General features: G+C 58.2%; 1 protein-coding gene across 1 annotated transcript; it reads right to left on the bottom strand.

Annotated features, from left to right (window-relative positions):
• Positions 1 to 385: 385 nt before the first annotated feature.
• AIF1L (allograft inflammatory factor 1 like) lies at positions 386 to 20,834 on the bottom strand. The gene is made up of 6 exons (XM_037036622.1): positions 20,675 to 20,834; positions 20,404 to 20,465; positions 10,262 to 10,328; positions 7,998 to 8,039; positions 5,742 to 5,904; positions 386 to 3,271 (listed from the first exon to the last, which is right to left on the bottom strand). Exons 1-6 carry the CDS (start codon positions 20,703 to 20,705, stop codon positions 3,184 to 3,186), a joined length of 453 nt encoding a protein of 150 aa, XP_036892517.1. The 5' UTR covers positions 20,706 to 20,834; the 3' UTR covers positions 386 to 3,183.
• Positions 20,835 to 23,035: the final 2,201 nt, after the last annotated feature.

Raw genomic sequence — 23,035 nt, 5'->3', positions numbered from 1 at the left:
AACTAGGACAGAAAAGCTAATTACCCAGTGCCCGTCTGTCAGAGCGGTGGAGGGGGGATTAGAAGTCAACTTGTCGGGATATGTTCATTGATGACTATTGCATGGAGGTTGGAGACTGGGACACATTCTACCACTTACTGCTTGGTTTTCAGCAAAGTGTAGATCTGCTACAACCCTGCCTGTCATTTTATATTTTAAAATAAAAAGGATGACAAACAGAACCTGACTCCTTGGGTTGTTTCGAGGGGTGAATGAAGTTCCGTGTTTAGCAGAGCCTGGTACACGAGACACATTCATGCAATCTGTTCCTATAATTGGCTTGCTCTTCAGAATTTGCTGAGCCCCCCTCCCCAGAGCCCATCCCCAAAATACACCAATCAAGACATCAGTTTGTCTGTTTTATTTCCAGTATGTGCAGAGGATAACTGGCATCACATACGCTCACAGGCATGCGCACACACATATTGCATCCACCTGAACTTGCGCGACACACTCCTTCATTTTGAGTCATGGGGACAAAGCCAGACTTGGCAGTCCCCTAGTTTCTGGTTACATTAGTAAGATTTGGTCTTTCAGAAAGAAGACAGCTGAAGTTCTAAAAAAGCTGAGCCCTTAGCCAGAGAAGTAGAGTTCTAGAGCCAATAGACACAACCTGGAATACACGCAGAACCCCCTTTCCAGAGACCACTCTTGAGCCCCTCTCCCTCTAGGAGTTGAGTTCCAAAAATGGCGAAGGATCGGGTGGCTTTCCCAGGACACTCCCCTTGCAGTGAGAGAGCTCCCATTCCTGCCCTTCCCAGAGCTGGGGACACGCATGCGCCCTCCTCCACGGGGAGGCTTTCCTGTGTTCTTGTAAACCGCTGAGCCTTGAAATAAACCGGGTGGGCTCTGCCTCCTCTGAGCGAGTCAGGTACACTGACGGGCAGTCCAAGAAAGCCTCATCGTGACAAAGGTCTCATCCTGTCCTGGAGAGGAGAGGTAGAGGGAGTGATGGGGACAGGCAGTTGCTTATCTAACGATCTTGGGGCGGCAGGGAGAAAACAAGGCAGGGAAGGAGATGGGGTGAGATTTTACTCTTACAGGGAGAACTGTTTTGCTGGGGTTTAAACTTCAACTAGGCCTATGCATTTGAGCAGCTCCTTAGTCTAAAGATCAGACCGTCATGGCCAAAGTAATCTTGCTCTTGCACTGGTTAAGACCAGCTCATGAACCAGACCCGGGTGTCTTCCCACCCCCTACCTGCCGCAGTCCCTCAAGCTGCTGTCAGGGCAGCTCCTTGGGTCCTGAGTATGGGGCACCGAGGAGCTGCAGAGCCCACGCTGACTCCAGCCTCCAACAGCACCCAGACCTCTCCACTTCAGGTTTGGCAAGGGCTTCTCCAAGACTCTCGCCTCATCTACGGCCCAGCTAGGCCCTCAAAATTTCAGTGCAGTCACCCATTAGCCCCCTCTTTCCTAATATCCATCTCCCTTGTCCTTGCCTGGGTCTGGCTTCCTCACAAGACTACGTTCCATGAGTCTGTCTATTTCACTAACGGGTTCTTAGCGCTCAGCCCACAGCAGGTGCTTAATAAATATGTTCAGTAGATCCGTGCGTCTAAGGGTAAGGGACCCAGAACACAGGTGGGGTCCAGGCTAAGGTTCCTGCTCGGCCAGCTTGAGGCTGAGAGTGGCACCTGCGGGAGTCCCAAGTCCCGAGACATGGCTTAGCTGAGCAGCTCTGGGGAAGGCAGAACTGCAAAGGCGGCCTGGCCCTGACTCAAACCCTGATGTGAACTCGGAGGCTCTGGAAAGGTGAGTCCTGGGTCTCCCCCCAGTGCTGACCTGGGAGATTGCCTCTCCCTTTGTTTTCATCGCTGCCTGAGGCAACCCAGAGCAGAGATGAGCAGGGGCCGGGCATCTGAACACCAGGGCTTCAGTCCAGACACTTCAGTCTCCACAGTAGCCCCTGACCTTTGGCAAGGCACTTGATCCTGTGGGGCCACCACAGTCTTCTCACCAGTGAAACGAGAGGACTGGCTCAGCTAACCTACAGGGTAAATCAGGGCTATAAAACCCAGAGTCCAGAATGGAGGACACGGGTGACCCACAGTCCAATCCCCAAGCTCAAGGTTTGGGGCAATTTGGAAAGGGAGAGATGAGTAGAGAGACAGCGGACACAGCACAGGTCAGGACAAAGGGGGGGGGGGCTTAAAGCTTATAATAAGAGGTCAATAAATATCTGTCGTATGAGGGACTGAGTGAATGAATGAGTGATGTAAGGTTGGGAGGCGAGTGGGGGAAGCACAGTCAGTGTTCAAGGAGGCTGGGGTCGGAAAGGCAGCATCCTGCCTCTCACGTCTTGGCTTCACAGTTGCACCGACTCTTTGCCACGAGCATCTTATCCTTCACCCTCCCCACCTACTGCCCTCAGCATCCCCCCTGGGGATGGTTCTGGGGTAGCACTAGACTGAGACAAGCCTCCCTCCACAAGGCCCCAGGCCTCCCTTCTACCTCCAGAGTCCTTGCTGCACCAGCAAGGGACGGGGCTCCCTCTGAGCTGCCTGTAAAAATATGGCTGGCAGGGAGGGTGGGGATGGCTAGGCCAGAGGATTTCTTCTGGAATTCCCTTCCGGAATTTCTGGAAGGGCTCAATCCTTCCATCACCTGAGTGGGACCAAGAAGAAGCATGGCCTGAGGGGGGCGTCACCTGGGGCGATGGGGCAGTGAGTGGCAACCTCCTGGACAACTCTGGGGAAAACCTAGCAAGACCTGCAGCCCCGTCCCTACCCCAGTGTCTTCCGCAAGGGGCTGAGGTCCTCAGCAGGGCCGGGCCGGTGAGCCTGGGCTAAGCTCAGAGACCTCCAGGAAGAACAGACAATACCAGCTCTAAGCATGGGGACCACAGGCTTCCGGCCTCCCTGCCTGGCCCTACCTCCTCTGGTTTTGGGGTTGGTGTCAGCCCTTCTGCATGGGTGGGGGTGGAGGGAGGAGGGAAGGAGAGAGGGAGGAGTCCCAGAGTCTCTTTAAGGCAGATAATTGGTGCTTCACAAAGAGATCACTGATTCTGCAGATGAAAAGAAGAAATAAACATGCCCAACGACCAAAAAACCCAAATAAGACGAAACACGATGAGTCCAGAGGGCAGCGAGATCAGGAGGGAGGAATGGGGCAGGGAGGGCAGGGACAGGTCCGGGCGGGGTCCTCAGGGCAGGCTGGCAATGTCTCTCTCTGGAGGGGGGCCAACCGGCTTGGGGCTGCTCTCCTGGGCTTTTCCTTCAAACATCATGACTCTGGTTTGGAGACGGAAGAAAACAAAAACAAAGAAACAGGATTAGGACTCCCTCCCTCATCCAGCCTTCGGTTTGCAGGCTCCTCGGCAGAACGCCCTTCGTCCATTTTCCAGCGGGATCTTCTCAGAAGACTGGGACCACAGCTACGTGGGAGGGGCTCCTAGTCCCATTTTACAGAGGAGAAAACTGAGGCGCAAAGTGGCAACATGACTCCTCATAGCCACATGGGCAGTGCAAGCAGGATGAGACTCAGGATCTCTGACGTCTGGGCTATATGCCTTTCCCTAACCAAGCAGCCTGGAGGCAGCGCAGCTAGGCTGGACTATGGCTCTGCTCAAAACGCCCTTCCGATCTTCAAAAATCTCCCCCTGCTCTGGGAGCAAAGTCTGGGGAGCAGAGGGTAAGTGTTTGTGGTGTAGTGTCCGGAAGGAAGCAGCTGGGTTTGAGTCCCTGCCCTAGCACTTCCCAGCTGGTGACTCCAGCAAGACACTCAACCCCTTTTCTGCTCAGTGTCTCCATCTGGAAGCACCAGTGCCAGAAGCACTTTCACCCTGGAGCTGTTCCAGGCGTCAGTGCCTGACTCTGCCTGCACTCAGGCCCTGCTTGGGCTCTTCCAGTGCCCGGGCTTGAAGACCCATTCAAAAAGATGGCGGTCCACAAGCAGCGTGTCTCTGAGCTGCAGATGTGCACCGCCAGCTCCCTCCTCGACCCCTCCCCTTGGATGGCTGAAGAGCCCTTCCCTTGAATGTATCAAAAACAGAATTCGTGATTCTTGCTTTCCCCAGCTGCTATCTCCTCCAAGCCAACAGCACAGTCGCCCACTCAGTCACACAGACCCCAGACTTGAGACTCAGCGGACTCCTCGTTTTCCTTTACATCCACATCTGGGCATTTAAGCGGTGCTTCCAGCTCTACCTCCAAAATCACTCCTGCTTCCAAAAGTCCCTGCCCAGTTCCGCAGCCTCCACAGGAGAGCATTCTCATCTCTTCCTTGCACAGGCTTCCCCACTGCCGTTCTGCCCCCCGCTGCAGCTAGTGGGGGCCTTCTAAAGGCCAGTCCCCACCTTAGAGCGCCGCCGTGGCATCTCCCCACGTTAGTACAAAGTGCCCAGCCTGACTGTGGCCCTCTCTGCCGACGCATCCCTCATTCACTGCACTTACTAACAGCCCAGCCACGCTGGGCTCTATGCTGTGCCTTGAACATACAAGCACGACCCTGCCTCAGGGCCTTTGCACGTGCCCTGTCCTCTGCCTGGAATGCCTTTCCCTAGGTCTTCCCATGGCTCACCTCTTCCCATCGTCCTCACTCAGGGCTCTGGTCAAATGTCGCCTTCTCGGTGAGACTTTTCCTGCCCACCATTGCGTCGTCTCTGTTCCACTTGCCTGCTTTGTATTTCTTTGCACTACCCCATGGCAACCCGCTGTTTCTGTTGGTTGAAGTTTGTCTCCTATGCTTCGAACATGAGCTCCATGAGGAGGCCGGCAACTCGTGTCCCCAGCATCAAGAATAATTCCTGGCACATAGCTCGATAAATATTTGCTGAATTAACAAATGATCAGTCTAAAGAGCCAACACGCAGACGAGTGCCTGACACACAGTCCACGTCCACCAGATCTTCGGGGTCGTGTTAACAGCGCCGTCACTCCGATGGCTGGTGCCTGCCCTCTGCTGTGCAGGCGGCCCTCCCACCCACACTAACAGCTCTGACCTGCCCGAACTGTGGTCTCTTGAGCCGGTTACTCGGATTCCTGAGGCCTTAACTTCCCCCTTCACAAATGAGACAGGTATGTTTGACCTTTGTATATCTGAAAAAAAAATCAATCTCATTTCATGAAAGCCAAGTGGGGCCCTTTTCAGCTCAAACATCACGAGACTCTGTAGGGACCTTCTCCGAAGCTCCTCAGTGGGAAGGACGCGAGTAGGGAGTGCGATTCTGGCCACCATATGCTGGGTGTTTGCCGCCCGCCAGGCACCGCCGGGCTGGCCTCTTTGTGTGTGTCGGGTCATTAATCCTCAGGACAATGCTTCACGAAAGATATTTATTACATCTCTATCTTACAGATGAATAGCAGCGAACTCCACCTCCCTTCAGAGTCAAGTTTTAACTCTATACTAAGCTCGCAACAACCCCATGGGGTAGGAAGGTCACTTTACAAATGAGAAAACGGAGGTTCAGAACGTTCTGCTAGATTTGTCATCATTATCGCCACCATCATCACAGTTGCCACCTCCTGAGTGCCAATCCCACCAGACCTTCTGCTAGAGGCTAATTTCACCTGCCAAGTACAGGCGAGCATGGCATGTGCCAGTTAAGGAAGTCAGGTGCAGAGAGATGAAAAGCCCTGCCCAGCGGGTCACACAATGAGTGACCTCCCGGCTGGGGAAGGGCCGAGGTGCCCGAGCCAGGGGCCTCTCCACACCCCAAGACTTGGCCTTCTGAGGCCCCGGGAGAGGTGGGGAGGTACTCACAGCTTGAGGACAGCCGACCGTTTCCCCAGCATCATGTTCACAAAGTCTCGGTAGGAGATGGTGTCGCTGACCCCGCCTGTCACCTCCAAGATCATCTTCTTCATCTCCAGGTGGGTCTTGGGGACCCCGAGCTTCTCCATCATCCTCTTTAAAGACATCAGGTCTGCCGAAGAAAAGCAGATGTCCGTTAAGTAAAGACGGGCGTGGTGGGGCGGGGTGGGCAGCGAGTGGAGAAGCGGTTAGCACGCCCTCTGGACCCCATACCCAGAGGAAGCCCGGCCAGACAGCGCCTCCCTGGAGGCTGCAGTGGACGGCCTTGCCCCTCTCCGGAGAACGAGCCTGTGCCCCTGCCCTGTGCCCCTCAGAGGCAGTATAACTAGTGGTTAGGGACCTGGGCTTCTGGTGTCGCACACGCTGGGGGCAGAGTCCAGCTCTGCCACTCCTGGCTCTGGGGCCCAGTGCCAACTACCTCACCTGTCTGAGCCCCAGGTCCCACCAGTGGCCACCTGGGTTGACGGGGTCACTGGGAGGGACTCTGCGTGGGATGCACCTGGCACAATGCAGGGGTGCAGTGATCGCGCAGCTATCCTTCCCGTGACCTCTGCCACGCCCCGCGGTTAGGGGGAGCCATGGGCCAGCTGCCCTGGGGTCACTGCCCAGCGAGGTGGCCTGACTCCAGGCATGGAAAGGCCTCTCCAGGAGGCCAGGTGGTAACCTCCGCCACCTGCCACTCCCACCCTGCGGTCCTAGGGCACCACTCTGGCCAGAAGGGCAGGGGTGCCAAAAATAGCCTGCAGAGCAGGAAAACCAACAAAAGAACAAGACTCCAGAAAAAAAAGGGAGGCACCAAAAAGTCACTGCACCCTGAGGACTTGCTGACTCTGACCACCCGGCTCCCCAGACCTGAGGCAATTTCCTCCAGATTGTTCCACGAACAATGGGTCAGCAAAGGATGGTGAGAGAGGCGGTGCGGTGGGGGTGGATTTAGGGCCAGGCCTCGGTGCGCCAGCTCACCCCAGGGCAGGGCGGGCAGGACCGGTGCCAGGCCCCTAGGTGCCAGGGTGTCCAGGGCGTTTCAAAGAAAGCTGGGCAGCTTGTGCAGGAAGAAGCGAAAGGTCTCCCACAGCTGCTGGCCAGACGCTGAATTGGCCAGACCTCACTGCAAGGCCATTTGGCAGGATGCTTCGAAAGCCTTTGACCCAGAATGTCTCATTACTGAGGTTTACTCTTAAGAAATAATTAGGGATGTGGACAAAGACTCGTGTACAGAGAAGTTCTTCAGAGCATTATCAGCGACCCTACGGCATTGGCCGAATAAACTGCAGTCCATCCCCATGAGGGGCTGTTCCGCAGACACTAATTATATTTCAAAAGAAAAGTTAATCATATGTCAGAATACTCACAATGTGTTATTTTTTTTAAAAGACAAAGGTTCTAAAAATGGTGCAAAATAGCATTTGTGATGGGAACAAAGTGTGGAACAGTATAAACCAAACTGTTACAGCAGCAGGTGACGTATTTTTGTCTGTGCTTTGCTGTGCTTTCCAAAAATTTTTATGATGAAAATGTATTCACTTAACAAATCTTTTTCTAAAGAAAAAAAAGAATAAAAATATTCAAAAAGGGGAGGAACGAGGGAAGACAGAGGAGGAGCAGAACACAGCAGCACTGAGCCCCAGTTTCCTCATCTGCAAAACGGGGATAAATTAAACCGGCCTTGACCATGTCCTTCCGGGACTGGTGAAGGTCAAGATTATGGTCTTGATTGTGAGTGCCATCGACAGGCGTTTGTCACCCCCAGCATCTGGCTGGCAGGACAGGACAAGGGTCTGTTGGAAGTAGACACCTTTGTCAGCTGCAGGAGAGTGTACAGACGTGAGGAGAGGCCTGGGGACAAAGGAAATGCCAGCCTCCTGAGCCGGACGTCAACCACCCGAGCATCTTCTGCCCCAGGCAGGGGTGGCGTTCTCTGTGCTGGGTCCCCTGGGGTGGGTGGCTGAGGCGGGGCCAGCGAGCAGTGTGGGGTGGGGAGAGAAATGGTTGGAAGAGAAGTTTGGGGATAAATGGATCCCGGGTAAAGGCAGACAGACTCCAGCCTGGTTCAGCTGGCCCAGCCCTCAGCAAGGCTTCAGTGTGTGACCGTCACAGTCATGACACCTTGCCCACACAGAGGAGTCTGTGGGGCTCTCTGGACCTTCACACCATCCACCCACCAAACACCCCTCTCCCCTACAACATGCCCGAGGCGTCACTCACCAATCTCGCCTTCATTGTTCAGGTCAAACTCCATGTACTTCTCTGGAAATCACAGAGCAAAAACCAGCATTAGCTTGGAAAGCAGGGTGGGCCCCACAGGGTCCCAGTGACTCCCCTGAGGGCAAGTGGCCTGGTCCTCCGGCATCCCACACTGAACTCCTCACCCCGCGTGGGGTTCTCCACACGAGCCCATTCATCTCAGTGGTCTGTACCCCTGTGCTAGGGGCGCCACGGGGAAAGGTGCTCCTGAGCCCCTCCGACCCTGTACCAGGGAGGGCCGCTGCTTCCTGTCTGGTCCCTGCCAGGGCCGGCCGGCTGCATTCCAATCTCTGATCGGCTACGCAGTGACAACAAATTCCTGCCCTGGAGATACAGGTTCAGTGGGGGGGGGGGGGGGGCAGGAAGTGGTCAGTGTGCCTCAGCTGATGCTGACCAGCAGCCGGGGTGGGGACTCCTAGTAAGGAGTCCCTGTGGTTCAGAACCTTCTGGTCAAGGGCAGCATTGAGAAACGGATGCTCTTCCAGCAGAAAGGCCCATGGGCCTGCCCTTGACCACAAAGTGGGATGCGAAGTGTCCCGGGATATACAGACCCTCCCCACCTACAGACTGAATGAAGCGTCCCCAATCAAGGGGCCCAGGGAAGCTCCAATGGCAAGAGAGAATGGTTGGGGGGGCGTGCCCTGGTATCTTTTGTCATGGGCTGTGCATGCAAACAAGTCCCGTGGCCCCAGGCAGGTCAGCCCTGCCACACGGGGATGAGCAGGGCCCTCCAGGTCTATTCTGCAGGGAGCAGCAGGCACAGAAAGCCAAGGTCCCCCCAGTGGCCTCTGAGGCCCTGTGACCTCCCGGAACATCTGCCTTCCAGCCTCTTGGGCTGCCTCTCTCTCCACCCACTGCATTCCATCCACTGGCCTTGCTGTGCCTGTTCCCCACCCGTTCCTGCTAGGGACTCGCCACCCCTCTGCCTGCACTGTCCCTGCCAAGTAGCCTCAGGGCTCCTCCTCAGGCCATCAGGGCCCTCCTGTCCCCTGGGCCTTTCTAATCAGGCACCCCACCCACCCACGCCCAGCACCTACTACCCCAGAGACCTCTGTCCCAGAGTCTCCTCTGAAGAGTGGCCCCATCGGTAGGCAGAGAGCAGGGAAGGACTGCCCCCCTTTTCGAGCCTCTGGCAGGGGTGTGGGGTGGTGACAGGCAAGGATGGGGGGTTTCTTTGTTCTACTAGTTCTCTTTTTTTAATGTTAAAAGCACCGTCGCATAATGGTCCAGAGCAGGGGTTTCCGAGTGAGACCAGCATGGGTACAAGCCCCACCTCTGCCCTAGGGAAGCTGTGTGACCCCAGGCAAGTGGCCCCACCTCTCTGAGCCTGAATCTCTTCTATACATTTCTGATGGCGTCACCTCCCTCCAGGCTGGACTGGGATGATTCAGGGAGCTCACAACACAGTACTCACAGCACTCCCCACAGGTCAGCATCAACAACCGCTTAGCCACTGATGTCCCACCCAAGGACAACCAAGCCGTAGCGGTCTGAAGGTCCCTGAGCCGGTTCTCTGACTCAGAGCAGGGAGCTTGCCCATGCTGCCGAGACACTAGGGTGGGGTGGGGGTGCAGCCTCGGGGACATTCCCATGGTCTGGCTGCAACCCAAGTGCATCTTTCTGGCAGCAGAGGTGGGTCCATCTGCACCTTACTGCTCCTTATGTGTGTGGCTCCTCCTTTCTCCAGCAGCTGGCTGGGAACCAAGTGCCAAGGCCCGGAACAGAGGGACCTTTATGCCGCCCCCTCCCCGAGAGCGGGCTCCTGGGCCCTGTTTTCTTTTCATCCCGTGCGGCCGGGATTCAATGGGCAGAAACTCTGCCCCCTGCCCCACTGCAGGGACACAAACGTCCATTCTCCGCAGGGGCTCCCGAGACGCTCCACGGTGCAGGGGGAGAGGCCAGGGCTGCTACAAAGAGCTGATTGTGAGCTGGGGCCCCGGGAGTGAGCAGGGTCTGGGCAGTGGTGACAGGAGCCAACCTGAGCCCTGTGGGGCAGCTGGGGTGGGGGGGAGAGGGGCAGGGGCAAGCTCAGGCCTGTGAGTGAGGAGGCCAGTGGTGGCTTGGAGGCAGGTGGAGGGGCCTGCGTCCCTCCAGCTGGGCACCCTGTCTTGCAGCCCACCAAGAACACGGCATTCTGGAAGGAGCAGGGGTGCAGCCTCGCCAGATGGGGGTAAGGAATCCCACCTGTGAGGGGCTGGGAGGTGGGGCAGACAGCCCCAGCTCACCTTTGAAGGCTGAGAGCTTTTCTGGCAGGTCCTCCTCATCGCTGTACTTCTGGTCACAGAGAAACTCCTACAGAGACGAGAGGGCAGAGCTGAGCAAAAGGTGAGCAGGCAGAACTTGCCAATGTCGAGGCCCATTGCCCCGGGGCCTCCTGTCCCACTAGGCTGGGGGCGCAGGCTCCAGTGTCCGCCCTGACTCCTGTCAACCCTCCGGACAGATCTGCGGAGTCCAGCCTGAGGATAGAAATTGTGCTCAGCAGTTGGGTGGGGTGGGGGGCGGGACATGGAGGGTCTGCTCTAGAAGACGGAACACCTTCAATCAAACTCTGAATTACCTGTGCAGGGACCGGGGCCTCCCTACCTCCACACTGCTGACCCGGGCACCCGGCTCTGGGCCCCGTGAAGCAATGGGCCCCAGTGAGAAACTGCCTGGTTGCAGCACTAACGTCTTAGGTGAGCGCCCCTGGCATGTTGCTTCCTTCCTGGCTGGCCAGTGCTTTATCTCCGGATGGTTTAAGGACCACAGCTACTTCTGGAGTGTGTATGAGAATCCAAGGGCATGTGCGTGTGACCCCTGACACCTGGTTGGGGCTCGGTTAACAGTAGCTTCCCGTCATTCGTCTCGGCTGTGGCCAGAAGACAACTGTGTACTGTCGGGGAGGTCGCTGACTCCTCTCTCCTGCATCCTCACCTATAAAACGGGCCCGCCTTCCCTCAGATGCTGGGAGAGACTGGGATGAGCCCTTTCAGAACCCAGTGATGGGGGCCGGGGGACACCAACAAGGGCCCCCAAAACGAAGCGCTCACTCACATGACACCTTTGGATCCCCCAGTGGGCCAGGTTTCCTTTTACCCACGAGAAAATTGGGGCTCACACAGCCAGCGCTGAATCAATTCAGCTCCATCTCATTCAAAGTCTGCATCCTTGACCTTGACCTTTAAAGATGGGCAGATAGCAGGCATTCATCTGGTGTTAAAACCAAAAGCTGCCCATTCATAAGCACTTGCTATGCCAGCACAGGACCAGGGATCTCATTTGCCTCTTCGCTCATCTTCGAGCCGCCCTAGAACCTGCGCGCCGCCAGGGAAGCAAAGGGTGTATACCCACCACCCTAGCTCCAGACCCCACAGACACTCCCCCTTCCCTGGACCACACACCCCTCATTACTGAGCCGATTACACGTGGGCATCGCTTCTCATGCCCTCATTCATTCAACCGTTTTGGGGGGACCACAGCGCCCACGGCTGTGCTCTAGGCAGCCAGAGAGCACGTGAGACCAAGGCAAATAAGCCTACCCTACAATTACAGGGAGTGTTTGAAGTGATGTTAATTGGCATGTAGGTCACTCAGTCTGTTCCTGACTTCCTGCTGCTCCTTCCCACTGCTGGATGAGTGGATCCCCACTCGCATCCCTCCTAGGACAGGAAGCCCACTACCTTCCAGCCTGTCCTGCAAACCCCCAAGAGGCTTAAAGCAGAGCGAGAGAATGACAAGAACCCCAGGTAAAGATAAAACCCTCTGGGTTGGGGTCTCAGTCCCCTCCTTACTAACTGTGAAATGGGCATCGTGTACCCACCTCCTCGGGCACCTGTCCCTCAACAGGGACAACCAAGCTCCTCTGTCAATGCTCCGTGAGCAACAGTGAGACTTAGTGTGTGGCACAGCGTGACCCCTTCCAGGGTTCCAGTGTCTCCATGATAACGCAGCCCCCTTGGACAGAGAGGTAGAAACCTGCCTGCCAATACGACCCCCTTTGCTGAGTCAAGGGGCTCTGACCGTGCCCTTGCTTTTGGGACTGTGCTGTCCCATTAAATCCTCATGGTCATGCTGATTTTACAGGCGAGAGGAAGAGGACCAACCAGAGTGGTTCGATATCACCTCTAAAGTCCCAGCGGCTGAGGAAACGCAGGGTTGGTTTGGAATCTGGGCATATCTCACTCGGGACCTGTGCCTCCAGCCACCTGGAGGAAGGCAGCCCCAGGGCCCACGGGGTCCAGCTGGCTGGGCCGCAGCCTCGCCTGGGGCCTCATTACCATGCACCAAGCGTGGCCCTACCTCCACGCAGCAGGGGCTGAACCTTCTCCAGCTGCCCGGGGAGCGGCCCTTCTCCCGGCTGGCTCTGGCCAGGCCTTGCCTTCCTCCTGGCTCCCTCTTATAGCTCTTTTCTACTGCTGACCAGAAGGAGGACAATTAACTCTTGTCTGTGCCCCTGAGCAAACTGGGCACCTCCCAGGGTCACAGATTCCAAACCCTTCCAGCAGGAGGACAAATAGGCCAGTGGTTCCCAGACTTTGGGGTAACACAGAAAGAAACATTTCCAAAAAAGTTAAAAATAGGCAGAGGTGCTAAATGAGGCTGCCAAATGTGTATTTTGCCAAGTAAAGACTACACCGTGGCCACAGATGGCTGCTGTTAAGTTCAGAAAAGGACGTTTCATTAAAGTAGGAAGTTCAGAATCTCGGAATCTTTAAGTGGAAACCATCTAGCCGACACTCAACTCGCTACATGGGCCCTATGTGCCCTCCACTTTCCCACATTAGGAACTGGGAAACCTTCGTGGGGAGCCACAGGCAAGGCCCCCCATCTGGGGCTCTCCGGGCAGAGGGCTGGGGGCCTTCCAGTGCCCACAATCCGGTCGACCAGAAATCCCACACCAGCCCGAGCCAGTGAGTACCATGTACTGAACCAGTCCCATCCTGGGACTGGGTTCCAGGGATAGGACACGGGCCTTGGTGTCGGAGACAAACCAACCACATGGAGTTGGACGCAGAACAACCAGGCAGCTACCGAGAATGAGGACCAGAGCGCAGCGGGCACTGTGGAGCGCTGAGTAATGACTCCCCTCGCTGGTCCCGACGGGGCCCAGGCTTGCTCCCACAGGGGACTTGGCTCTGGGAGGGCCCCCTGCCTGGACTGCTCATTCCTGCACATCTGTACGGCTCTCGATGTCCCCCCTTCAAGCCCTTGCTCAACTATCCGTCCTGCCCGCTGTGGTCCCTGCCTCCACTTCCATCCCACCCTTACCTTCCTGTTTTATGCCACGGGATGAGTTACCCCCAACACAACTTGACTGCTTAGGAAGGGTATTGTCCATCAACTGTCTCCCCCTGTGAGAATGTCGGTTGCACATAGTAGGTGCTGAATAAATGGCTGCAGGATGCGTGGCCGAGTCAGGACTCAGACAGGACGAATGATGCGATCACAGCAGCAAAGCTGCAAGTGGCCAAGCTGGGGCTAACCTGCACAGAGGAGGTCACTTGGTTGCCTCCCTGCACAGAGCTGAAAAGGGAAAGTGACCCACAGAGTGGGTGTTAGAAGGATGATGGGAGGAGGCAGCCCCCCCCCTCGCAGTCCTAGGAGCACGGAGCACGCTCAGCATGCTGTCGGTGTTCGGCAAACATCTGTCGGAGGAGTGGAGACGCCTGCCCTGCAGCCAGAATGACTTTCTCCTCTCTCGCCCCTGACGCGGTGAGGCAGCTTTGCAGCAGTGTGTGCACGGGTCAGACAGAGACTAGGGGGTCGGGGGGAGGGGACTCAGAGATTAAAATTGCGTTTCTTCTTAGGAGCCAAAAATGACAAATGCTTGCCCCAGAGCGACCAGGGTGGGACAAGCAGCTGACCCATTCGTGTGTGGGTAGGTGGCCCTTGCTGACTCTGGGCTCAGGGCAGCTGTGTGGACTGTGCCTCTGGCAGTGGGAACAGGAGCTCCATTGGCCAGGCTGCCAGCTCCTACCCGTCCTCCAAGCTTCAGATTCTTGATTCCTGATTACGCACAGCCCACGGCTTCCTCCCCTTCAGGCGCTTGACCCTATCTCCTTGCTCAGTCTCGGAGCCCAGCCGTGCCTAGTGGGCATGCCCAGTAGGGTACCCTACTTGTCCAGACACCAGGACCCCTGGCTGCCCTGATCCTGGGTCGCCAGGCAGAAGGGACAGAGATAGAAGCCAGTCCCCTTTGGAAGACAAGCAAAAGCAAAACCCAAAAGAGGGCGGCGAGCTAGAGCCGAAGGCCCAGGTTCGAACCGCTCGGTGGCTGGGGGAAGCAGTACATCGGTCTGCGCCTCTGTTTCCTCATCTGCAGGAAGGGTGCAAATACGTCGCAGAGGCTTTTTCCGAGCATTTCAATCTGCAAGTAAATTCATGTAAAGTGCTGAACACAGAGCCTGGCACCTGGTAAATGCTAAATAAACACTGGCTGGGTGTTGCTGTCTTCTAACACTTCTGTCCATACAACCCATGGATAACCCCCATGACTCGTCCTCACCCAGACCCCCAAGGACTAGGGAGCAGATCAGAAGTGCACCTCCTTCCCCGAACCTCTTCCCTGACAGGCTGGTTCTGAGCTCTCGGTCCCCTCTCTGCGCATTTCCGCTTGACCAACTGGACGGCTGAGACCCCGAGAGGTCGCTGGCTGCTCAAGATCACAGAGTTTTCACAACTCAAGGCCAAGCTCCCTCCACCATCCCAGCTGCCTCCCTGCCCCGAGCAAGGAGCCAGTGGCCTCACCACAGGTCTCTGAGCAAAGAAAGTCAACACTGGGAGTGGCCTTTCCTCTGGGACAGCTGCAGAAGGAGGTGGCTCCCGAGGCCAGGGACCCACTCTGTAACCCACTGCGGGGGGGTTGTGGGTGGTTCACTCGACCCAACCTGCTCCCCCCCTCCAGCCCTCTGTCCTGAGGTCAGGGCCTCCAGGTACGAGTGATGACGGATATGCAGCGCAGCGAGCTCAGAGGCCTTGGCGGCCTGGTCAGTCCCAGGCAGAGAGCCAGGAAACGCACGCAGGCAGGGGTTGGGGGTTGAAAACAGGAAGTTGTGAGCGTCCCCAGGCAAGGCTGGGGTGGTGACTGAGCTGTTAAAACATCTCCCCAGTCCCAGGGCATGAAAGGGACTCCTCAGAGTGCCCAGCTTGTCCTCTTCATTCACTAGCCGAGGCCTCTGAATGGAAAGGACTCTCCTAAAGCCGCAAAGGTGGGAAGCTGCACATTACCTTCCGGAGGGCAGGGTGTGTGGGGCAGAAGGGTCGGGGCAGGGGGGGGTGTTGAATCAGGTCCCCTGGGCTCCAATCCCAGATCCAGCACCGACTACCAGCTCTGTGGCCCTGGGCAACTTGTCCCATCACTCTGGGCCTCCGTTTCCTCGTCTGTGAAATGGGATCGTCACAACAGCATGTCCTCTTTGGGCTGGATTAAGTGAGCTAACTGCATGGACACTGACTACGTGTCAGCAATCTGCACTGTGCATTTGGACCGTCCCGCACTGTCCCACACAGTCCTCCGCGTGCGCCTTGACCCTCTGGCCATCCCTCCTTAAGGGCAAGCTCTGCTTTGTCCCTGGACACCTGGCTGACCTAGCCGTGGAAGGCCATCCGCACAGGACAGAGAGCTTCCATCCCAGTCCTGGGGGACAGCGCCCGCCTCCAGGCCTGTGCACTGCCGCCCCCCTCCCTCCTCCACAACCTCGGATGCACGTCTGACTCTCCCTACCCCCAGGAGTCCTGTCCAGGTGTGTAGGCCCTGGAGTGGGTCTGTCCACACCCGGCAGCAGTTGGCAGCCCCTGCTGTGTCACCTGCCTGGTCCCCTGCCCCCACCGGCTCCACCCCAGACTTTTAACTCTCTTCCTGGGCCGGTACCTCTAGCACCTGCTCCCGGATGCCTGCTCCCGGCCCTCCAGGCTCGTCTTTTTGTATTAGCTGCAGCAGAATTTTGGGGCGGGCAGATATCACCATCTTGGAGGCCATCCAAGGTGCTGGTGGCCAAAACCCTGGGTGCAAACCCCAAGGCCAGACGGCACCATACCAGGTCCTTGGCGCCTCTGACGCAGCTCACAGGTTCTTAAAGGGCCAGGACCCGGCCACAAGTGGCCGGCCTGCTGCCTGGCACATAGACGGAGCCTGTAACGTGCACCCACAAGGACAGGAGGCTCACATTCCCCACAGCGGCTCTGGGGCCGCATCCGGACACTGTGTCCTCGCCAGCAGATGGGGTGGCTGAAGGAAAAACACCCCATCAACTACACAAGTGAAGCAGACCCTGAAGAAATTCCATCTCTGGCTTCCTGTGACATGGCCACAATGAGGTCGTGACTGGCTGGACTTGCGGGGACACTGAATCCTCGGAGGCTCACGTGGCTACTTATCACCATCTCCCTTATAATATATTAAGGAAGAGCAAGAGAGACGAGTGCCCAGCGATGCCAGCTGGGCACACTCACCTGGGCAGGGACGCAGTGGTGCTGCCAGCACACAGGAAAAGGACACGCCTGCGTAGTGCCTGGGTCAGGTCTCAGAGGTCCCCTGGGGCCCGGGGCGGGGCCAGGGACACACACCCCTCTGGGCAGAGACACACAGCCTGCCTCGCCCAGCTCTTCCCAGCACAGAAGCCACGTGGGCTCTGAAATAACCACAGGGCACCTGAATGCAACCGGGAACGCTGAGTGCCCTTCATTCGACCCAGGAGGGCTGGGAGGGTGGGACCACAGCCAAAGATCTTTATCTACATAAGCAAGAGAGGCCTGTGTCACAGCTAGGCCACGGCCACCTGGTGGACAGGGTCCAGGCAGGCCATGAGCAGCGTCTGCAGTCAGGCTGCTGGACCTGCCACTTCCTGGCTGGATGTCCTTGGGCAGGTGACTTCCCCTGGCCAAGCCTCTGTTTCCTCATCTCTAGAATGGGAGGTCTCATCATCCTCGTCCCATGATGATGTTTATACATTCTTGGGGCACGCCCTTCCGATGGAACGTCCCTTTGACAGCAGTCAGTGAGATGACGCAAGTCAGGCGCCAGGCAGGCCTCGAGGGGTTTTGTTAAAGATGCCGGCCTCGGGTTGGCTCGACTCCCTGCCCTCCAGGCTCCCCCTGCGGACCAAGGGTAAGGGCACCCTGAGAGTCACCCACCCAGCCCCACCGCGTCTCTCCGTTCCTGTGGGAAGCCGGGGAGAGTGTTTTCTGTGGCCATATAAGGCTGGGTCTGCTGGCCTGGGGTCACCTGCCACGCCATCGGGGCTTGGAGACTGTCAGCTATGTGGGGGGGGTAGGAGGTGCTCGCCTGTGCGGCCCGCTCCAGTGGCGCAGAGAGTGCACACGCACACGCACACGCACCCTCGTGGGGGTGGGCGGGCATCCACAGGGCGGACCCTATCGAGTTCAGAGACTGAGAGGAGAGGCTGGGTCCAAGCCTGGCTGTTCAAACCCAGGCAGCTGGCTCAGCCTCTCTGAGTCTTGTTTTCTGTCACACGGGAATCCACACTCACAGGCTTAGGGTAAGCACTCAGCGAGATAATTCCCAAAGCATGCCTGGTACACTACCTGGCACACGCAAAATGCTCAGAAAATAAGAGCCAAAGCACGAGTGAAACCACAAAAGTGTGTTTCCATACAGCTCTGGGTCCACCCAAGTCTATGTTCACTCCTCAATCCCTTGTAATAACAATAGCTAAGACTTAGCTTCTCTGCTGCCTTCTGGAAGCTGGCCCACCCCGGGGAAAGATGGGAGAAAAGCCCCCAAAGGACTGAGGTGTCGGCCCTAGAAGCCCCCAGAGCTGGGCTCTGCCCTGGGGCAGCAGACCCAGAGGCACCCGACCCAGAGGCACCCAAGCAGCTCCTACAAGGTCACCGGGCAGCCACTTCATCCAGCCCCCTAGAAGCCCCACTGCAGTGAAACTGAGCCCGAGAGGAAAGCCAGTCTGGGCTGCTAACGTGGATCCTTCCAGAATTTCCCTCTTGAACCTCCACTGCAGCCACGGCCGTGGGTGAAGCGGACCCAGACCCTCAGTCGGAGCGACCCCCTGAGTCTGTGAAGAACTTCATCTGCCCCTCTCCACTGACCGCTGCAGGGACTCGGAGCAGTGCAGGGCCCACACTCCCACTTCGGGCAGGGGAAACGAAGCCTCTCCCGGACAGAGCGGTGCCACCCAGGCTGGGCGGCCAGCAGGGGCCACAGCAAATCTCTGCCCTGGGTTTCCATTCCCTGCGCCTTTAAGCCCTAAACAAACCAACGATAATGATCATGACAGCAGCCAGCTCTCTGCATGCGCTTTCCACAGATCCTATCGCTGCAAAGTCACAACAGCCTGACCACCATCACGTCGGTGCCTTGCCCAGGGTCACAGAGCCACGACACTCTGCCCTCCTCTCCCTGCCCCTCGTGGCTCTGCACCCTGGTGGGGCCACCTCGACGTACTGCGGTGGGAAGCAGCTCAAGTTTCCAGTTTGACCCTGAAGTCTCCTTCCTCCAGGGGCCTTGAGCCTGTGCCCTCGAGGCCTGGCTCACATGGTGGTCGTGGAGTAGCCCCTGGGCATGGAAAGGACTCTAGACCACAGGTTCTGCCACTGGCTTCTGGGTGGCTTTGGCCAGATGCTTACCCTCTTTGGGTGCTGGGGTCCCAAGGTGGTTGAACACAGCCCTTCTTCCTCCCCCTCTCCAGGCCCAGCGCTGCTCAGGCCAGCTCCTGAGAGGCACGGGCCGCCCCCTTTCCCAGCCAAGTCAGTCCCCCTCCCAAAACAACCCTGTGGCCTCCCCATAGTCTGCACCCCCTCCGAGGGCGGGGCTGGCATGGAAAGTCCCTCACACTCAGCTCCCCTGGCTTGTCCAGCGACAGTCACCTCTCCCCCATCCCCAGCTGTCTCTGGCTCAGGGTCCTGCTGGCTGTGGGTGGATTCAGCCAGCTTGGAGCCCGCCCGGCCTAGCAGCCCAGGGGGCTGTATGAGGTCAGGGTTCCAGGCTCCTGTCCAGAGGGCAAGCGCAGCCAAGACCTGCGGGCTGCAGAGTGAACTGGGAGGGAGCCCAGCAGCCTGGACCCCTGAGACCCCAGCCAGACATCCAGGCTCCCTTCCAGCTGTGCTCAAGATGACACCAACAGGCAGGGTGAGGATGGCAATGAGGGACCCTGGGGATTCCGACAGCCTGTGGAATGGAATCAGACAGACTGTCTAGTTCCATACAGTCCAAAAAACCAAAGAAAGACTCAACATTGCAAGTTTCCCACTGAAAGCCTGCAGTCCTGCCACTGCGCTGACCCTACCCCCCCCCCCACACACACACACACTGCACCACCTGCACCTGGGCCCTGCTGACCCTGCCAGCGTCCCACTTTGGGGCTCAGATCTGGCTCAGACCCAGGGTGCTCAGCAGCCTGAGGAAGCCAGTTGGGGGTGCCCAGTCCTGTTTTGGGGGGCAGGCCTCTGCAGCCAGTTAGGGAGGAAGCTGGGGAACTCAGTGTAGTACCATCTATGGAGGCCTTCCCTCGTGCAGGGTGCTGGACCGAGCACACTGCATGCCTTCTGTGGCTGAGCACTCAGGATGGCCCTGGTCCCGGGTGGTGAGGGCCTTGGTGAAGCCCACACAGCTGGTACAAGTGGGAGGCCGGATCTGAGCCCCCTTCACGCAGAACCGCAAAGGCCCTGGCTATGCTGCCTTTGAGCTCTGGCCAAAGTCTGCATGCTCCTTCCACAAACGTTTGTGGGGCTCCCACTGCGCACCTGGCAACAGCCAGCCTGCTTTCTGTATAGAAATCCACCAGGATGGTCAAGAGAAGCCTCAAGACTCTAAGGCAGCCTTTCCCGAAAGCTGGAGGGGAAAAGAGCTGCGAGAGTGGGAGTGGGGGCTGGCGGGAGGCCGGAATGTCCTGCGTTGGAGAGGGCACCGGCTTGCGCGCATCTGGAGCCCTGGGTGCTAACAGCAGCCTGACCCACACTTGCTGGGCAGCCAGCCACCTAGCTTCTCTGGGCCTCCCTTCGTCTGTCCGCTGTAAAACCGGGACTACTGGGAGACAGCAGGGGTCCCTTCCGGCGCCAAATCCCCGTGGCGGGCTTCCGCGGGGGGGGGGGGGGGGCTGGGGGGCGGGGGGGGGGCGGTGTGCAAACGGCTGGTATGGGAGCTCCCGGCCGGCCCTACCTCCCCAGTCCAGGAGTAACAACTTGCAACCCGAGCCGCCGGACCAGAGCGGAGTGGAGGGGGTGGAGGGGGACCTACCTGGAGTCGGAGGCACAGGAGAAGGGGCGGAGGGAGAAAATTGGGGGTAGCACAGGGAAAGAAAAGTTGGGATGGGGGGAGTTGGGAGCTTTGGGGACAAGGCAGCGCCGCGCGGCTCCCGCAACTTGCAAGCAGCCCTCGCAGCGGGCTACAAAAGCGAAGGTGGAGACTGGCGCTTACCCGGTTGATCTCCGCCAGCCTCCTCTCCTGCCGGGCTTTGAGCAAGCCGAACGCCTTCCCTCCTAGAGGAGACAAAGAGATGGCCCGGGAAGTGGTGGGTCTCACCGGGCTGCGCGCCCTCCCGGGTCCACGCTCACTTCCTGCGCGCGCTGTAGACCCCACCGTCTTCCCGGGGCACGCAGGTGGCAGGCGCGGGTACAACGCGTGCGGGCCCCGGCACGCGGGACGGCGTGCCGGGGGCGGGGCAGCGTTGTGGAACAGCGGCGCTTACCTTGAAACCTGTTGCTGAGCGCTACCGACATGGTGAGCACGGGGCTCCCGCTGGCTCCCGGCTGCGCGGCCGCGGCTAGGAACGAGAGGGAAGGACGGGCGCCCGGTCGGAGCTCCCGCGGCGTGTGGCGACTGGACCCAGGGGCGGAGGGAAGGCGCGGGCGGCCGGACACACCCCTCCCTCCCCTGCGGCCCGCCTCCCTTCCCTCCCGCCACCCGGCCGCCGGCCTCAAAGCGGCTATTATGCGGGACACAGAGCCCGCTGCGCGCCCCTCTGCTGGAGGACACGGAAAATGCACAGCGCGAGGACCGCCCTCTCCGCTCCCCCCAGGACCTCCACAAGCCCCTTTCCCTGCGGAAGCTCCGGCCACGGCTTCCCGGTAAACAGAACGGGGACGATCTTAGTTCTCACTGTCGGGGTGCCTGCAAGAAGCAAACCCGGGTGGCAGTGGCAGGTAGTGACCGGGCCACCAACTAAGGCCGTTAAGTTACTATCGCCCGATGCACAGAACGCACTTTTAAAAGGGAGGTGTGCGTCCCCGGCCCTCATTTTTAATTCTTGAAAAAAATATATAAAACCATTTAGTTTTGTTAGGAGGGGTGGTGAGTGCATAATGACAAAGTGCCACCGGGACATCAGCAACACTGGATCAGTTAGAATGAGTTCGTGTTTTGTTAATAAAACCTATTTCTTGAGCGCTAACTGTGCATTGGGCACTTTGCCAGGTCAGTAGGGGATACATTTGTAAAGTCATTTATTCTCAAAACTTTCTGAAACAGGCCTGGGCACTTCCACTTTACAGATGAGAAAAGTTAGGCTGTGGAAGCCTGGAGTTCAAGTCCATCTGGATGATACACCGAGCCTCCAGCTCCAGGGAGAGTGGCCCTCGGGGTGCAGGAGCCCAAAACTTGTAACAGGGGGAGGGAGGAGGTGAGTTTCCTGTCTGATTCAGGTCATTTCTGAGACTGAAAGGTGGCGCTCCTAACAATTATGCTGAGGTCACAGGCACAGGCAGGGACCCCTCTGGGCAAACAGTACACTGGTCACCAATGACACCCCCCACCCCCGCACCCCCACACACGGGATCGGATCCAGGAATTCTCCTTCCCCATTCGCCCCAAGGTTTTGGATCTGGCCAGGCTGTGTGACCTTGGGCCCTTGACTTGTTGGAGCCTCAGTTTCCTGATCTGCAGATGGAGGAAACGGCACCTCTCACCAAGCGGGGGCTGTTACAACTCATGCCTTTCAGGCGGTTAAGCAGGAAGTAAAAGCTTGGAGGAAAAACGGGGCTTAGGACTCACAGCCCGCGGTGATGGGAGATGTCTACCTGCAGGCAGGAGAGGAGAGCTTGCTCACAGCACAGCCCTGGCCACTGACTCCCAGAGCCAGGCTTGGGCAGCCTGTCGCCCCGGTCAGCCATTCTGCAGGGCAGGGGCTACCCCACCTTCCACTGCTCAGCTGCTGGGCCCGCATCGCTCGCCAGATGTTCAACAGCTGCCACATTCCGCCCAGCCCAGCCCTGCCTCCGGGGCTGTGTGGCGGCAGGCATGAGTCACAAGACGTCAGGCCTGAGGTACGTTGCTGAGGAATGGAGACGAGGCCGGTTCTCCACCCGTCCGGGCTGCTGGGACTGGGCTTGGCGACCATGGTCCAATGCCAAGAGCAGGCACTAGAAGGCTGGCACTTCTTTCAGCAGAGAAGCCAGTGGGGGTGGGGAGGGGCCTGGGGGCATCAGGCCCTGTCGCAGAGGTCTTCAAAGAACCCCCATCTCCTTGGCACCACAGGAGGACAGGGACCATCAAGCTAACTGTGAAGCAAGGGCCTCCTGTTTCAACCTCTCTGCCTCCCTCCCAGGCCTATCAAGTCCCCTGCAGGCCATCCATGAGCCCCTGCGCCCCCTGCCCCCTGCCCCCGGCTCAGTCGGTGTTGGGCTTCTCTGTGGAGGAACACACCTCTCCTCTGGACGCACTTCCCCAGCAGGTGGGGGGGGGGCACCGCCCAGCTCTAGCTCCAGGGCCTTGGACACAGAGACCCTTGTTGTTCTGAACAGGAGTCGGGGGCGGGGACCTGGCCCCAGCTGGGCTGGCCTTCCCTGGGAATTCAGAATCTGGGAAGTTTCCAGTGGTTTCTGCCACGGATTTGACACGATGACTTGGAACCCCAGGTGCCACGGTGGAGGGGGCAGAGGGAGCATCTTCTTTCACCAAGTGCAGAAAAGCAAAGGGAGCTGCTGTGCCCGGAGAACAGAGCACAGCACACTTGGCAAGACCAGAGGCGGAGATGGGGGGGGAGGGGAGGGGACAGCAGCCCCCCACCCACCCCAGCAGCCTGGGAGGCCACTCCAGCCCTAGGCTGTTTCAG

This window comes from Sturnira hondurensis, unplaced genomic scaffold (genome assembly GCF_014824575.4).
Source record: "Sturnira hondurensis isolate 20B ecotype Veracruz unplaced genomic scaffold, ASM1482457v3 Scaffold0022908, whole genome shotgun sequence".
NCBI lineage: Eukaryota > Metazoa > Chordata > Mammalia > Chiroptera > Phyllostomidae > Sturnira > Sturnira hondurensis.
Note: the sequence above shows the minus strand (reverse complement) of the source record. Positions and strands in the feature narration are given on the sequence as shown.